The 17,549-nt window shown below is 47.5% G+C and overlaps 1 protein-coding gene across 1 annotated transcript in view; it reads right to left on the reverse strand.

Moving 5' to 3' along the window:
* LOC134359119 (pancreatic triacylglycerol lipase-like) overlaps positions 1–17,549 on the reverse strand; it is a 78,561-nt gene that overhangs the window by 52,346 nt on the left and 8,666 nt on the right. Inside the window, exons 4-8 of the mRNA XM_063072088.1 lie at positions 16,170–16,295; positions 12,547–12,681; positions 4,706–4,814; positions 4,047–4,166; positions 3,486–3,605 (exon numbers count right to left, since the gene is read on the reverse strand). Of these exons, the coding sequence (XP_062928158.1) occupies positions 3,486–3,605; positions 4,047–4,166; positions 4,706–4,814; positions 12,547–12,681; positions 16,170–16,295 (610 nt within the window). The remainder of the gene's footprint in view (positions 1–3,485; positions 3,606–4,046; positions 4,167–4,705; positions 4,815–12,546; positions 12,682–16,169; positions 16,296–17,549) is intronic.

Genomic DNA, 17,549 nt, shown 5'->3' on the forward strand with positions numbered 1-17,549 from the left:
TCTGTGGGGGGTAGAATGGTGTCTGTATAAATCACTGTGTGTGGGGGGGTGAAATGGTGTCTGTATTACTCACTGTGTGTGTGTGGGGGGTGGAATGGTGTCTGTATAACTCACTGTGTGTGGGGGGGGTGGAATGGTGTCTGTATAAATCACGGTGTTCGTTGGAGTGGAATTGTGTCTGCATAACTCACTGTGTGTGGGGGGGTTGAACAGTGTCTGTATAACTCACTGTGTGTCGGGGGGTTGAACGGTGTCTGTATAACTCACTGTGTGTGGGGGTGTGGAATTGAGTCTGTATAAATGACTGTTTTTGGGGGGGAATGGTGTCTCTATAACTCACAGTGTGGGTGGGTGCAATGCTGTCTGTATAAATCACTGTGTGTGGCAGGGGTGGAATGGGGTCTGTATAACTCACTGTGTGGGGGGGTGGAATGGTGACTGTTTCACAGTGTGTCGGGGGGTGGAATTGTGTCTGTAGAACTCACTGTGCTTGTGGGGGGGGGAATGGTGTCTGTATAAATCACTCTGTGTGGGGGGGTGGAATGGTGTCTGTATATCTCACTATGTGTGTGTGGGAGGGGTGGAATGGTGTCTGTATAAATCGAGGTGTTTTGGGTGTGGAATGGTGTCTGTATAACTCACTGTGTGTGGGGTACTGGAATGGTGTCTGTATAACTAACTGTGTGTGGGGGGTGTAATGGTGTCTGTATAACTCAGTATGTGTGTGGGTGTGGAATGGTGTCTGTATAACTCACTGTGTGTGGGGGTGGAATAGTGTCTGTATAACTCACAGTGTGTGGAGGGGTGGATTGGTGTCTCTCTAACTCACTGTGTGTCGGGGTTGGTGTGGACTGGTGTCTGTATAAATCACTGTGTGTGTGGGAGGGGTGGAATGGTGTCTGTATAACTCACTGTGTGTGGGGGGGGTGGAATGGTGTCTGTATAACTCACTGTGTGCGTGGGAGGGGTGGAATGATGTCTGTATAAATCACGGTGTTTGTTAGGTTGGAATTGTGTCTGCATAACTCACTGTGTGGGGGGGTGGAATGGCGTCTGTATAACTCACTGTGTGTGGGGTGGTTGGAATGGTGTCTGTATAACTCACTATGTGGGGGGGGTGGAATAGTGTCTGTAAAACTCACTGTGTGTGGGGGGCTGGAATGGTGTCTGTATAACTCACTGTGTGGGGGGTGTGGAATGTTGTCTGTATAACTCACTCTGTCGTGGGGGATGAATGGTGTCTGTATAACTCAGTATGTGTGTGTTTGGGGGGGGTGTTGAACAGTACCTGTAAAACTCACTGTCTTTCTGTGGGGGGGTGGAATAGTGTCTGTAAAACTCACTGTGTGTGGGGGCTGGAATGGTGTCTGTATAACTCACTGTGTGGGGGGTGTGGAATGTTGTCTGTATAACTCTGTCGTGGGGGATGAATGGTGTCTGTATAACTCAGTGTGTGTGTGTGTGGGGGGGGGTTGAACAGTACCTGTAAAACTCACTGTCTTTCTGTGGGGGGTAGAATGGTGTCTGTATAAATCACTGTGTGTGGGGGGGTGGAATGGTGTCTGTATAACTCACTGTGTGTGGGGGGGTTGGTTGAATAATGTCTATATAACTCAGTGTGAGTGGTGGATGGAATTGTGTCTCTAGGAATCACTGTGTCTGGGGAGGTGGAATAGAGTCTGTATAACTCACTGTGTGTGTGTGGGAGGGGTGGAATGGTGTCTGTATAAATCGTGGTGTTTTGGGTGTGGAATGCTGTCAGTATAATGCACTGTATGGGGGGGGGTTGAATGGTGTCTGTATAACTCACTGTGTGTGGGGGGGCGGAATGGTGTCTGTATAACTCACTGTGTGTGGGGGGGCGGAATGGTGTCTGTATAACTCACTGTGTGTGGGGGGGTTGGAATGGTGTCTGTATAACTCACTATGTGGGGGGTGGAATGGTGTCTGTATATCTCACTGTGTGTGGGGGGGTTGGAATGGTGTCTGTATAACTCACTATGTGGGGGGGTGGAATGGTGTCTGTATAAATCACGGTGTTTGTTGGGGTGGAATTGTGTCTGCATAACCCACTGTGTGTGGGGGGGTTGAACAGTGTCTGTATAACTCACTGTGTGTCGGGGGGTTGAACGGTGTCTGTATAACTCACTGTGTGTGGGGGTGGAATGGTGTCTGTATAACTCACTGTGTGTGGCGATGTGGAATGGTGTCTGTATAAATCACTGTGTGGGGGGTGGAATTGAGTCTGTACAACTCACTGTGTGGGGGGGTGGAATGGTGTCTGTATAACTCACTGTGTGTGGGAGCGTGAAATGGTGTCTGTGTAACTCTGTGTGTGGGGGTGTGGAATTGAGTCTGTATAAATTACTGTTTTTGGGGGGGAATGGTGTCTCTATAACTCACTGTGTGTGGGGGTGTGGAATGGTGTCTCTATAAATCACTGTGTGTGGGGTGTGGAATGGTGTCTGTATAACTCAGTGTGTGGGTGGGGTGGAATGGTGTCTGTATAACTCACTGTGTGTGGGGGGTGTGGAATGGTGTCTGTATAACTCACTGTGTGGGGGTGTGGAATGGTGTCTGTATAACTCACTGTATTTGTCGGGGGGTGGAATGGTGTCTGTATAACTCACTGTGTGTGTGGGGGTGGAATGGTGTCTGTATAACTCACTGTGTGGGGGTGTGGAATGGTGCCTGTATAACTCACTGTGTGTGTGGGGGTGGATTGGTGTCTGTATAACTCTCTGTGTCGGGGGGGTGGGTGGAATGGTGTCTGTATAACTCACTGTGTGTGTGGGGGTGTGGAATGGTGTCTGTATAACTGACTGTGTGTGTGTGGGGGTGGATTGGTGTCTGTATAACTCTCTGTGTCGGGGGGGTGGAATGGTGTCTGTATAACTCACTGTGTGTGTGGGGGGGGGGTGGAATGGTGTCTGTATAACTCACTGTGTGTGAGGGAACGATGCCCTCTGGAACTCGCAGATTGTCACAGCCGGTATTGAAGTATTGTGTCCATTATCCGTGAACACAACTGGGTGTGTTAGAGGAGAGAGAGTCCTTTGTGAACATCACAATGCGGTCGAGGTGTTCCTGTGGAAATCACAGAGGCTGATGCCAAGTGCCAGGGTCCACAGGGGCAATATGGACTGTAAGGCAGGACCTGACATTCTGAAAGTGGTATTTGTTGCACAGACAGTTCTCTGTCTTTGCGCGGGAATTTGATGGGCACATGAGGGTGAATCATTTTCGTAGCATCTGGGGAATGGCTCTAGACTAGATGGGCTGACTGGCCTGAACAATTCTTGTGGACGTGCGGCATGTTCTGGAAATGAAACTTGCACTGTTCCTGGTGCACTGGTCTTAAGACGTTAGTGGAGAGCTCCTGTATTCACGTTCCTCCCCAACACAGCGGGAGGGTGTCCTTTTAAGGGGCAGCCTGTGGCCCCCACCACAGTATCTGAGTGACACCCACATGTCCTGTCGTGTACCTTCCCAGATCCCGTCCACATCCAGGATTGTTGAAATGAGATTCTTCGAGCAGCCCGGCATGTTGTCCCCACCATTTGGGTAGAAGTCCACGTGACCACAAGGATAGATGATTCCAAACCCTGCGACAGAAGCAGCGAATCAGACAGGCCAACCCCCCTCCCTCATTCCGCTAAATCCACCGCAGGGAGAGGCCAGTGCCCACTGGCCGCTCCGCTCGTCTTTGATATGGATCTCTCTTCTCTCACTACTCACCTCCCACTGATCCCTGTTATCAAATCTCCCCCCTTTCTCATTCATTCACTGTTTCAATCACCTTTCTTCATCTCTGACACCCTCGCACTCCCCCATGCTCTTTCTCTCCCACCCTCCATTGCGCACCCTGTCTCTCCCTCCCTCTTGGCATCTTTCCCCTTTATCCCCTGGGTTCTACCCCCACCCGGTACCAGTTTCACCACTCCTGACTCTGTCCCGTCTGTGTTCTAGATCCCCGGCTGAGCCTGTTGCCGACCCAGTGCCTATGAGCCCCCGCGGTGTGAGGCTGTTTTGGCGAGGACATCCACCTTTGCTGGGGTACTTCAAGGAACCATCGGTGTGAATCACATCAACGAACAGTGCATCAGTGGGATCCAACCTCACCTCGAGAGGGGTGTTCTGGAAGTACGGGGCAACGGGATCGAGGCCTGCGGAGTAATCATGAATCAGTGTGATGTCCTCAGCTTCCTGTTATGATCTAATCCTGGCTGTTACCCACAGCCATTGCCATGAACCTCAAACTATATCGAAGAGGGCTATTCAGCCCACTGATACTATGGCAAATCATTGAGCAAACCCATTCATTTCCCTATAACCTAGCCTACCCACATTCCCATCAGTCCCTCCGACTCTCCGCACCCATACATCAGGAGCATTTTACAGCAGGTGATTAACTCCCTTACCCACATGGTACTTGGTATGTGGGTGGAAAGTGGGGCACTTCAGGAGAGCATGCAGACTCCACACAGACAGTACTGGAGGTCAGGATTGAATCCATATCATGGGAACTCTGTGTGTCCGCTCACTGTGCAGTCTTTCCCCATTAATATCAAACAAACCTGCAATCCTCTCTGTAAACAGTCCCAGTGAATTCCCCCCCTCCCCCCATTTCACCATCAGCCCTTCCTCCCAGCCTCCCATCCCAACACCAACCATCCCGAATCCAGGCCTGAGGAGAGAACATTACCTGTAATCCGGGATATCCCCGGCTTCCTGCGTCCTGCCTCACCAGCGGCGTGGGCACCCAGTCCGTGCCCCACCAGGTATACATCTGGCAAGGTGTAATTGTAGTTGCTCTGGGATGCACAAAGACAAAGAGGATGGTGAGCTGACACACCTCTACTTCAGCACCCTAACTGGGAGCCCGAGCCCACCCCAATCTCTCTGTGAACTCCTTATGTGGCACGGTAGCGTAATGGTTAACATAACCATTACGCCGTAATGCTTTCCAGTGGCTCAAGAGGAATCTACAGAGATCCTCTTGTTTGGGGTTCAAACCCCACCACTTTCTGTCAGGAGTTTGTACCTTCTCCCTATGACCACATGGAGTTTTCTCTTGGAGCTTCAGTTTCCTCCCACCTTCCTAAAGTGTGCAAGTTAAAGTTAGTAAATTGTGGGCTTGCTATGTCGTGCCCAAAGATTGGCTACTCTTGCGGGCTGCCCCCAGCACGTCCCTGGTCTGTGTTGGTCGTTGACACAAACGACACATTTCACTGTATGAATCAATATATATGTCGTAGTCATAGTCATAGTCATGCTTTATTGATCCCGGGCGAAAATGGTTTTCATTACAATTGCATCATAAATAATAAATAGTAATAGAACCATAAATAGTTAAATAGTAATATGTAAATTATGCTAGTAAATTATGAAATAAGTCCAGGACCAGCCTATTGATTCAGGATGTCTGACCCTCCAAGGGAGGAGTTGTAAAGTTTGATGGCCACAGGCAGGAATGACTTCCTATGACACTCTGTGTTGCATCTCGGTGGAATAAGTCTCTGGCTGAATGTACTCCTGTGCCCACCCAGTACATTATGTAGCGGATGGGAGACGTTGTCCAAGATGGCATGCAACTTAGACAGCATCGTCTTTTCTGACACCACCGTCAGAGAGTCCAGTTCCATCCCCACAACATCATTGGCCTTACGAATGAGTTTGTAATGAATAAAACAGATGTTTAACCTCTGTTCTTCCGGCCATCATGCTAAACAGCAAAGCCGTGCTCTGTGTGGAAATCCAACTTGCAGAAAATTGGGGTGGAGGAATAACGGGAAGCGACCTGCCGAAGGCCTCAGTAGAATAACCAGGGGGAGTGAAATGCAGATTATCAGTCTGATTACATTTCGACAGCGTGTCCTCAGTTCCCTTGTTTGGTTAAGAAGGACTGGTCATTGACCTGCTCCTCCTCGGTTGTTACATCTAATGAGATAATTATCCAACGAACAATTAACAATGGTTTATAGCAGATTTTTCCTGTCCTACCACAGTCCACACCCTGTTCTACAGAGAACTTAAAAAATAAAATCAATCCTTAAAGTAATCACAAAGAAGGCACACCAGCAGCTCTATTTTGTTAAGAGTCTTAGGAGATTTGGTATGTCACCAAATCCCTTGCAAATTTCTATCGATGTATTGTGGAGAGCATTTTGATTCTACTTGGAGTGTGCATTTCCAGATAAAGTCCATGACAACTGAGGCATACTCATCGAGGTTAGCAAGTGGAACAGGTCAAAAGCTTTAAGTTTCTCGGGGTCAATATCACAAACGACCTGACTTGGTCCAACCAAGCAGAGTCCACTGCCAAGAAGGCCCACCAGCGCCTTTACTTCCTGAGAAAGCTAAAGAAATTTGGCCTGTCCCCTAAAAACGTCACTAATTTTTATAGATGCACTGTAGAAAGCATTCTTCTAGGGTGCATCACAACCTGGTATGGAAGTTGTCCTGTCCAAGACCGGAAGAAGCTGCAGAAGATCGTGAACACAGCCCAGCACATCACACAAACAGATTGTTATTAATGATTATGATATAGTTGGGATCACAGAGACATGGCTCCAGGATGACCAAGGATGGGAGCTCAACGTTCAGGGATATTCAATATTCGGGAGGGATAGACATGAAAGAAAAGGAGGTGGGGTGGCGTTGCTGGTTAAAGATGAGATTAATGCAATAGAAAGGAAGGACATAAGCTGGGAAGATGTGGAATCGATATGGGTAGAGCTGCATAACACTAAGGGGCAGAAAACGCTGGTGGGAGATGTGTACAGGCCACCTAACAGTGGTAGTGAGGTCGGAGATGGTATTAAACAGGAAATTAGAAATGTGTGCAATAAAGGAACAGCAGTTATAATGGGTGACTTCAATCTACATGTAGATTGGGTGAACCAAATTCGTAAAGGTGCTGAGGAAGAGGATTTCTTGGAATGTATGCGGGATGGTTTTTTGAACCAACATGTCGAGGAACCAACTAGAGAGCAGGCTATTCTAGACTGGGTTTTAAGCAATGAGGAAGGGTTAATTTGCAGTCTTGTCGTGAGAGGCCCCTTGGGTAAGAGTGACCATAATAAGGTGGAATTCTTCATTAAAATGGAGAGTGACATAGTTAATTCAGAAACAAAGATTCTGAACTTAAAGAGGGGTGACTTTGAAGGTATGAGATGTGAATTGGCTAAGATAGACTGGCAAATGACACTTAAAGGATTGACAGTGGATATGCAATGGCAAGCATTTAAAGATTGCATGGATGAACTACAACAATTGTTCATCCCAGTTTGGCAAAAGAATAAATCAAGGAAGGTAGTGCACCTGTGGCTGACAAGAGAAATTAGGGATAGTATCAATTCCAAAGAAGAAGCATACAAATTAGCCAGAGAAAGTGTCTCACCTGAGGACTGGGAGAAATTCAGAGTTCAGCAGAGGAGGACAAAGGGCTTAATTAGGAAGGGGAAAAAAGATTATGAGAGAAAACTGGCAGGGAACATAAAAACTGACTGTAAAAGCTTTTATAGATATGTGAAAAGGAAAAGACTGGTAAAAACAAATGTAGGTCCCCTGCAGACAGAAACAGGTGAATTGATTATGGGGAGCAAGGACATGGCAGACCAATTGAATAATTACTTTGGTTCTGTCTTCACTAAGGAGGACATAAATAATCTTCCAGAAATAGTAGGGGACAGAGGGTCCAGTGAGATGGAGGACCTGAGTGAAATACATGTTAGTAGGGAAGTGGTGTTAGATAAATTGAAGGGATTAAAGGCAGATAAATCCCCAGGGCCAGATGGTCTGCATCCCAGAGTGCTTAAGGAAGTAGCCCAAGAAATAGTGGATGCATTAGTGATAATTTTTCAAAACTCGTTAGATTCTGGACTAGTTCCTGAGGATTGGAGGGTGGCTAATGTAACCCAACTTTTTAAAAAAGGAGGGAGAGAGAAACCGGGGAATTATAGACTGGTTAGCCTAACGTCAGTGGTGGGGAAACTGCTGGAGTCAGTTATCAAAGATGTGATAACAGCACATTTGGAAAGCGGTGAAATCATCGGACAAAGTCAGCATGGATTTGTGAAAGGAAAATCATGTCTGACGAATCTCATAGAATTTTTTGAGGATGTAACTAGCAGAGTGGATAGGGGAGAACCAGTGGATGTGGTATATTTGGATTTTCAAAAGGCTTTTGACAAGGTCCCACACAGGAGATTAGTGTGCAAACTTAAAGCACACGGTATTGGGGGTAAGGTATTGATGTGGATAGAGAATTGGTTAGCAGACAGGAAGCAAAGAGTGGGAATAAACGGGACCTTTTCAGAATGGCAGGCAGTGACTAGTGGGGTACCGCAAGGCTCAGTGCTGGGACCCCAGTTGTTTACAATATATATTAATGACTTGGATGAGGGAATTAAATGCAGCATCTCCAAATTTGCAGATGACACGAAGCTGGGCGGCAGTGTTAGCTGTGAGGAGGATGCTAAGAGGATGCAGGGTGACTTGGATAGGTTGGGTGAGTGGGCAAATTCATGGCAGATGCAATTTAATGTGGATAAATGTGAAGTTATCCACTTTGGTGGCAAAAATAGGAAAACAGATTATTATCTGAATGGTGGCCAATTAGGAAAAGGGGAGGTGCAACGAGACCTGGGTGTCATTATGCACCAGTCATTGAAAGTGGGCATGCAGGTACAGCAGGCGGTGAAAAAGGCGAATGGTATGCTGGCATTTATAGCGAGAGGATTCGAGTACAGGAGCAGGTAGGTACTACTGCAGTTGTACAAGGCCTTGGTGAGACCACACCTGGAGTATTGTGTGCAGTTTTGGTCCCCTAATCTGAGGAAAGACATCCTTGTCATAGAGGGAGTACAAAGAAGGTTCACCAGATTGATTCCTGGGATGGCAGGACTTTCATATGAAGAAAGACTGGATGAACTAGGCTTGTACTCGTTGGAATTTAGAAGATTGAGGGGGGATCTGATTGAAACGTATAAAATTCTAAAGGGATTGGACCGGCTGGATGCAGGAAGATTGTTCCCGATGTTGGGGAAGTCCAGAATGAGGGGTCACAGTTTGAGGATAAGGGGGAAGCCTTTTAGAACTGAGATTAGGAAAAACTTCTTCACACAGAGAGTGGTGAATCTGTGGAATTCTCTGCCACAGGAAACAGTTGAGGCCAGTTCATTGGCTATATTTAAGAGGGAGTTAGATATGGCCCTTGTGGCTACGGGGGTCAGGGGGTATGGAGGGAAGGCTGGGGCGGGGTTCTGAGTTGGATGATCAGCCATGATCATAATAAATGGCGGTGCAGGCTCGAAGGGCCGAATGGCCTACTCCTGCACCTATTTTCTATGTTTCTATGTTTCTAAACCAATCTTCCGTTCATGGACTCACTTTACACCGCATGCCAGGATAATCAAGGACACGACCCACGCAGCCAACACACTTTTCGTCCCTCTTCCCTCCGGGAGAAGGTTCAGGAGCTTGAAGACTCGTACGGCCAGATTTGGGAACAGCTTCTTTCCAACTGTGATAAGCCTGCTGAACGGATCCTGACCCGGATCTGGACCATACCCTCCAAATATCCGGACCTGCCTCTCGGTTTTTTTGCACTACCTTACTTCCTATTTTCTATTTTCTATTTATGATGTATAATTTAAATTTTTAATATTTACTATCGATTTGTACTCCAGGGAGCGCGAAGCGCAGAATCAAATGTCGCTGTGATGATTGTATGCTCTAGTATCAATTGTTTGGTGACAATAAAGTATAAAGTAAAGTACTTCACAGGCTGGAACGGAGACTCCAATGCACGGGGTTGCAAATACATCCAGCTCCATCATAGGTACACGTCCTTCTCACCACCGAGGGCATCTTCAAAAGGTGACGCCTCAGTGAGGTGGCATCTATGACTGAGGACCCTCACCATTCAGGACGTGTCCTCTTCTCATTACTACCATCGAGGAGCAGGAATAGAGCAACCACATTCAATGTTTTAGGAATAGGCTTTGCCCACCGCTGTCAGATTTGTGAATTGTCCATGGACCACATTATCTTTAGTGTTGTGAACCTTGTAGTAATTTTATGCCTTTGCACGGTACTGCTGCCACAAAACAACAAATTCCACATCATCTTAGACCAGTAATCATGAATCTGAGTATACTCGGCAAGTCGGACAGTGCCCGTGGAGAAAGAGAAAATGGGTTAAGATTACAGATCAATCACATGACATGAGAAATGAGCATTGCTGACACAAGCTGGAGAGGCTGGTTATCTGAAGTTGTTGAAGGGCACAAGACCTTGGCGAGACCTCACAGTGAGTTTTGTGTGAGGGTTCATCTCCTTACCCGAGAAAGGACATTCTCACTCTGGAGGGAGAATAGTGACAGTTCACCATCTAATTCCTGGGATGGCAGGAATAAGAGTGATTCCAGAATGGAGCAGGATTGGGTCAACTGGACAAGAGTTTAATAGATTAAATGGGCTAGAACCTGGAGCCACTGGCTAGTTCACCGTCTGATTCCTGGGATGGCATGGCTGGCCCATGGAAGGAGATTGGGACAACTGTACAAGAGTAGTAGACTTACTGGACTAGAAACAGGTGCCATAGCTCAGTTGGAACTGAGATGAGGGGACATTTCATCAGAGGGTGGGGAAGTAGTGAAATTCCCCACCAGATGAATCTATGGAGAACAGTTCAGTCTATTTTTTGAAGGGGGAGTCAGATATTATTTTAAAGGCTAAAGAGACTATGGGATGTGCACAAACAGTCGGAAGCATATTGAATGATGGAGCAGGCTTCAACAGCTATCTCCTGCTCCTGGTTTATAAGTTCCTATAAGGTTTCAGGGACTGCACTGTGTCTGGTCAGAAGACGAGGAGCTGTTGCCAGAGGCAACATTGGGCTTCTTTGGAACAGTGTAGGACCCTGGAGACAGAGAGCTCAGACTGGGAGTGGATGGAGAACTAAAGTGAGTGGAGATTGGAAGACGTCCTTCGCTGATGATTGGAGGTGTTCTACAGGGCGGCTGTCAAGCCTGTGTTTGCTTTAGCAGCTTAAGGCTGATTTATACTTGTGCATCAAATGTATGCCATAGGTGCGGCGTAGCCACGTACCCTACGCTGTACTCTACGCCCATCCCTACGCCGGAGACTAACGTGCACCTCTCCGAAAATGTAACTACGCGTCGTGGCGACGCAGACCGCAACAACTGTGATTGGTCCACTTGGTAGCATTGCATTTCCTCCTACACTGCAATAGCTTCCCATTGGGCGACTGAAGGGTAGGGAAGGAACTCTGGCTGCAATGTTTTCCATAAAGCTTTACAGACCTCCGAAATTATGGAGAACCCTGTGCTTGATGCCAGTTTGTAGCTAGCTGCTACAGCCTGTTGACTTCCACCTGAAGCTAAAACTCGAATGGTGATTGCCAGTCTCTGAGCATACTGTGCGTACACTGATGCGAAATAAATGGTTGGAGATGATGAACCAAATCGTCAAATCTCCCTGCCAACATTGGAAAATATTTGAAATGTATATCCTCGTCCATGTCTCTCAGTGGCTGGACAAGCACAGGAAATTCACCTTTCTTCAGTTTCAGTCGCCATTGTTTGAAGTTCGAGTTTCTTCGTGTTGAGTTTCAACATGAAGAAACTCAACACAGTGGCATAGAAACCCCATTGCTAACTAGCGTTTTGGCAGTGAACTGCAGAGCGACGCAGACACACCAACGCACAAGTATCAATGCTCACAACGGCGTAGCCCACTTGCGTAGGCTACGGCGTAATCTAGTACACACAAGTATAAATCAGCCTTTGGGGATGGAAGAATGGATGCTTTGGAATGCGCAGATTGGAAGTGCGTCCAGTGGTAGCTCCAGAAATATGGAGCCTCAGTTGAACGGGGAAGCTGGGGAAATGGGAAACCCTGTGATAGTTCTGCGTGGAGGACGGGATGAGAGCAGAACTGTGGGATATGAAGACGTGACTCTTGGTGGTGGGAGGGGAGATTATGGTTATGGAACCAGTGGAGTGGGTAATGCTACAATCAGGGGAGAGGGAGCTGGAGGTAGTGTGAGAATGGCTGGTTATCTGAAGGTGTTGAATAGTACAGGACCTTGATAAGACCTGTAAGCCCGAGTTCGGTGAGACTGGCTGGAGGAGGTGCAGTCACCAAGTCTGTGGCCTCGTGGTGGAAACTGCTGGCCAACCAAGTGACCAGAGACAGTATCAGTAATGTGGAGGAAGGCAAGGTCAGAGATGGACAACAGGAAAGGGAGGGTGCAGAGATACTTGCACCAATATGTTACAGCCCAGCCCTGTTTAACAGGGAGATGGTTCCTGTTACAGCCCAGCCCTGCGTAACAGGGAGATGGTTCCTGTTACAGCCCAGCCCTGCGTAACAGGGAGATGGTTCCTGTTACAGCCCAGCCCTGCGTAACAGGGAGATGGTTCCTGTTACAGCACACTCCTGTTCTCACTGTCAATCTACACTCTGTCCCCTGAAGTATTTGTTGTACAAGGTGATAGGTCCCTCACTGACACTCACCTCCAGTGCATCGAGGAAGAATGCAATTTCTGCTCCCACCACACGGACGTTCTGCGCAGCCTGGCTAAACACACATTGAGAGCCACCATTCCAGTCCACACCGATGCAGTTGACACCATCCACTTGTAGAATAGTCTTGAAAGAGAGAGCAGATACTGAGATCGGTCAGATCCCCACTCCACGGCAGCACCCACCACTGGAGGTCAGACGGCACGGAAATCAGCCACTCGGCCCATCCCTTGCATGCTGTAATCCAGCCTCAAACCCTTTCCCTCCCATCCAGATTCCAACTTCCCCAAGAAGTGTCAGCTCTGGGTGGATAAATGCCCATATTTTTATCTGATGCCCAATCCCAGGAGTGATCCGCTTTTCAGGTATTGTGAAAGTATTTAAAGTGAAAGTTTGCACATTTTTAAAGTTCTCATACACTGAGGGCCAAAGAGATTAAGTCCAAAGTTCTGTGAGTGCCGTGTAATTCAATAGGACAGCAGGGGAACAGGCTCTTCGGCCTGTCAGTTGCAGACCGTCCATATCCCCCATTCCCTGCCCCTTTACTTGTCTGTCTAAAGGCTTCATTAATACTGCTGTCATATCTAGTTCTACCAACTCTCGGCCAAAGTTCCAGGCACCCACCACTCTCTGTTTTTAAAAAAAACTTGCCTCACAAATCTCGTTTTGACTTCTCTCCTCTCACCACAAGCCTATGCATTCACGTATTTGACATTTCCGCTCTGGGACAAAGACTCTATCAACCCTTTCCATGCCTCTCATCGTTGTGTATAGTTTATTTAGGTCAGCCCTCAGCCTCTGAGACTCCAAACAAATCATTCTAAATCTGTCCAAGCTGGTACTCACTAATCCAGGCAACACCATGGTGAACCTCTTCTGCACCCTCTCCAAAGTCTCCACACCCTTCTGTAATGAGGTGACCGGAACTGAACGCACATACTCCAGATGCAGTCTAACCCAAGTTTTATACAGATGCAACATGGATTGCTATTCTTTATATCACTACCCCAATGTATCCCCACTTCCGGGGCTCCACTCCGGATTTGCTCCCGGAGCCTTTGTCTTCACCTTGTTCACTGCCCTACTTGCATCACTTCAGTAAACTATAGACTCACTCCCAAAATCCCTCTGCACATCAGTGTTCCTCAGGGCCCTGCCATTTACTTCCTTTTACATGTGACCTCACTTTGTTCAGATTCAACTCATCTTTCATTTCTCCACACTCATTTCCAGCCGGTCTATATCACACTATGTCCTTTGACACATTTCTTCACCATCCATATCCTCTACAGTTCTGCATACTTTCTAATCAGATCACCAGCATCTTTGTTGGTATAGATGTCTGGTGGTGGTTGGTTGGCATCTGTCTGTCTCGAAGAACAATGGATGATGATGATCATCAGCACAAGCCTGGGCAGAGGGTATGGAGATCCTGAGATGCCCAGTCGTCGAGATCCCCCTCTTGGCCTCACCAGTGTAGTCCAAAGGAAACTTTATGAAGAAATACGTTTGGCACCAGCTTGGCTGCAGGAGCTGCTGGAAGGATGTTCCTTGATGTTCAGCTGGACTTGCTGTCTGGGTTTACTCCTGTAGCCTTCATCTCTTCCGAGATGTCTGGTAATTAGGACACATTGGGGCCAGTGCATTTTGGCCCAATTAAGCACCTGCCCTAATTAGCCAAAGTTTCATGGAAATAGTTCAAAAGAGACAAGCCACCATTAACTGAGTAACAAATTATGTATTTAAATGAAAGGCAGAACAAATCAGTACACTATCAGTACTACTACAGTACTATAATGGTTATCATCAGATGAATGAATCCTGTGTTCGCTGCCATCTTCTTCTGATTAACTGTAAATGAACAAAATCAGCGTAGACACCTGGTGCAGATCGTGGACTGTCTTCATATAATCCTTTCGAGGATTGCATTCTCCAAATCTTCATTTTCATTGTTACGTGTAAGAGGATTATTGATACCTTCAAGTTCTTCATCGTTCCTAACTTGCTGAAGTAGTGAAATCGTTTTATTTTCACTCCTAGATGTATCTGGCATCTCCAAGCCCGAGTGTTTGAAACTTCAGTGAGCAAAGCAGTTCTCAATTGTCTTACTGTTTATTTCTCACCAACTATCACTGCTTTTTGGACACAAACACACTAGCCTGATGCTATTTAAAAACTGTTCACTCTGAGCACATGACTGACGCTAGTTAGAAACCATTTGCCAATAGGGTCCTGCCCCAATTAAGCGACATAGTGCCCCACAGAAATAAATGAAACACCGGCTGTTTTCTAGATTATTTTTTGTTCTTTAAGAATTGGTCCAATTACCCAATGGCCCAATTAGCTGGAATCCACAGTAATTGATATAAAATCACAAAGAACAGATATTCCAGCACTGATCCCTGCAGAACACACTGGTCACAGACCTCCAGCCATAAAAACACCCCTCTACCATTACCGCCAGTTTTCCCTGGACAAGTTAATTCCAGATACAATTTACCAGATCCACACTTTACACTGTGGATTCTACGTGCCCTGATCATCTAGACCAGGCTACCACGAGGGAACATGTTGAACATTTCACTTAAGTGAACTGCTCCAGCCCGATCAGTCACCTTCATCATATCCTTAAAATACTCAAACAAGTTTGTTAGATAGGCTGTCTGCCGTACAATGCCATGCTGACTATCCCTAATAAACCAAGGGGTTTCCAAATGTGAATAAATCCTGTCCCTGAGAATCTTCAATAATTTCTCGATCATTGATATAATGCTGGGATGGAATAGGCGCCCTTCCTTCGTTCATCGAATCTGCCCATCATCCCTTCCCTCACCCTCCAACCACAGTAGTGTAGCGGTTAGAGTGATACTGTTGCAGCTCGGGGCGTTGGAGTTGGGAGTTCATTCCTGGCGTCCTCCGTAAGGAATGTCGGTACGTCCTCCCCGTGGGATGTGCGGGCTGCCCTAGCTTCCTCCCACGCTCCAAGACCTTCCGGGCAGGTTAGCTGGGCATTGTACATTGTCCTGTGATTAGGTTGGGTTGAATCGGGGTTGTGAGAGGTTGCAGAAGGGCCTATTCTGCACAAAATCTCGAAATAAATAATCCCTCGTGTAAGGTCACTTCTCCCCAAACAGACTCACCAGTTCTAGAGGAACGGCAATTTTCTTCACACCACATCACACACCGACCTGCTCCTCTCACCTCACTCAGACTGTCAGATCACACCTCACACTGACACAGATCACACCTCACACACACACCTCAGTCTGACTGTCAGGTCACACCTCACACTGACACAGATCACTCCTCACACACACACCTCAGTCTGACTGTCAGATCACACCTCACACTGACACAGATCACTCCTCACACACACAATTCACACTGACACACAGATCACACCTCACACTGACACAGATCACACCTCACTCTGACTGTCAGATCACACCGACACAGATCGCACCTCACACTGATACAGCTCACAACTCGCACTGACACACAGATCACACCTCACGCCTCACACTGACACACACACACTTCACATTGATACAGCTCACACCTCACACCGACACACGGCTCACAACTCACACCGCACTGTGCCCCACAACTCCCACCTTGCACAGATCCACGACCCATTGGGAATCTCCATTTTTCAGATGTCCGTGGACGACCAGGACACTCTTCTGATTGGTGTCAAAGTTAGAGGCAGCAACCGTCTGCGGATGTGTCCCGCTGATTTCCTGCAGAGACAACACGATTAAAACTCTTTAAATGAGACCGCGTATCCCTGGCCTGGTTGCAGAGTGGGACATGGGCAGGAGCAGCCACAAACAGGGAGAGAGGATGGGGACTAGGGGACAAAGTGGGTGAAGGACAGCCCTTCTCCTGAACTCCTCGCTCTGGGAGAGAAACCTCTGGCTCTGGCTGAGAAAAGACGGAGCTCCACTCTCACCCTACAGTCGTGGTTTGACCATAGCTCAAGGCTCTACTAAGGGATCCGTAAAACCACACACCACAAGACATAGGAGCAGAATTAGACCATTCGTCCCATCGTGTCTGCTGCTCCGGTCCATCACGGCTGATTTATTATGATCCCTTTGAATCCTGCCATCTCCCCGTGTGCCTTTACCAATCAAGAACATATCAACCTCAATGTACCCAATGGTTTGGCTTCCACTGCCGTCTGGAATAACAAATTCCACCGATTCATTGCCCCCTGGCCAAAGAAATTCATCCTCTACTCTGTTCTAAAGGGAGAACAGAGAAGAGGGGTCCTTCTATTCCGAGACAGCACACTCTGGTCCTAGACTCCTCCACTACTGGAGCCATCCTCGGCAAGATCACTCTATCTGGCCCTTTCAATGCTTTCCTAAATTCCAGCAAGTACAGTCCTAGAGCCATTAAATGTCCCTCGTACGGCACTGCCTCACACCAGGGTCCCTGTAGTTACAGGAGCAACGCGGAAACGTAACTGCGCGCAACAAGATCCCACAAAGAACAATAACGCTTATTGCTGTGTACCTGTCCAAACATCCTTTAAGCATTGTAATTGTACCCTCCTCTGGCATCTTGTTCCATATACCCGCCACCCTGTGCTTCGCAAGCTTACCCCTCAGATTCCCTTCTCACCTGAAACTATGCCTTCTTGCTTTAGACTCCCCCACTCAGGGAAAGACCACGATCGGCCACGTCAGACGACATGGCAAACGACGAGCGAGCGAACGCCGGGAAAACGACCGTGACCATCCACCTTATCTACACAGTTGATGGTTTTATAAACTTCTGTCACCCTGCCCCACACCCCAGTGTGGCGGCCAGCGCAATGCTTTACGGTGCCAGCAATCGGCTTGTAATTCCCGCCGCCGTCTATAAGGAGTGTACGTTCTCTCTGTGACGGCGTGCGTTTCCGCTGGTTTCATCCCACGTTCCAAAAACGTATGGATAGGGTTCGTGTGTTGGAGGCAGGCACTACAATTTACTGTATGTCTCAATAT

Source organism: Mobula hypostoma, chromosome 19 (genome assembly GCF_963921235.1).
Source record: "Mobula hypostoma chromosome 19, sMobHyp1.1, whole genome shotgun sequence".
Classification (NCBI taxonomy): domain Eukaryota; kingdom Metazoa; phylum Chordata; class Chondrichthyes; order Myliobatiformes; family Myliobatidae; genus Mobula; species Mobula hypostoma.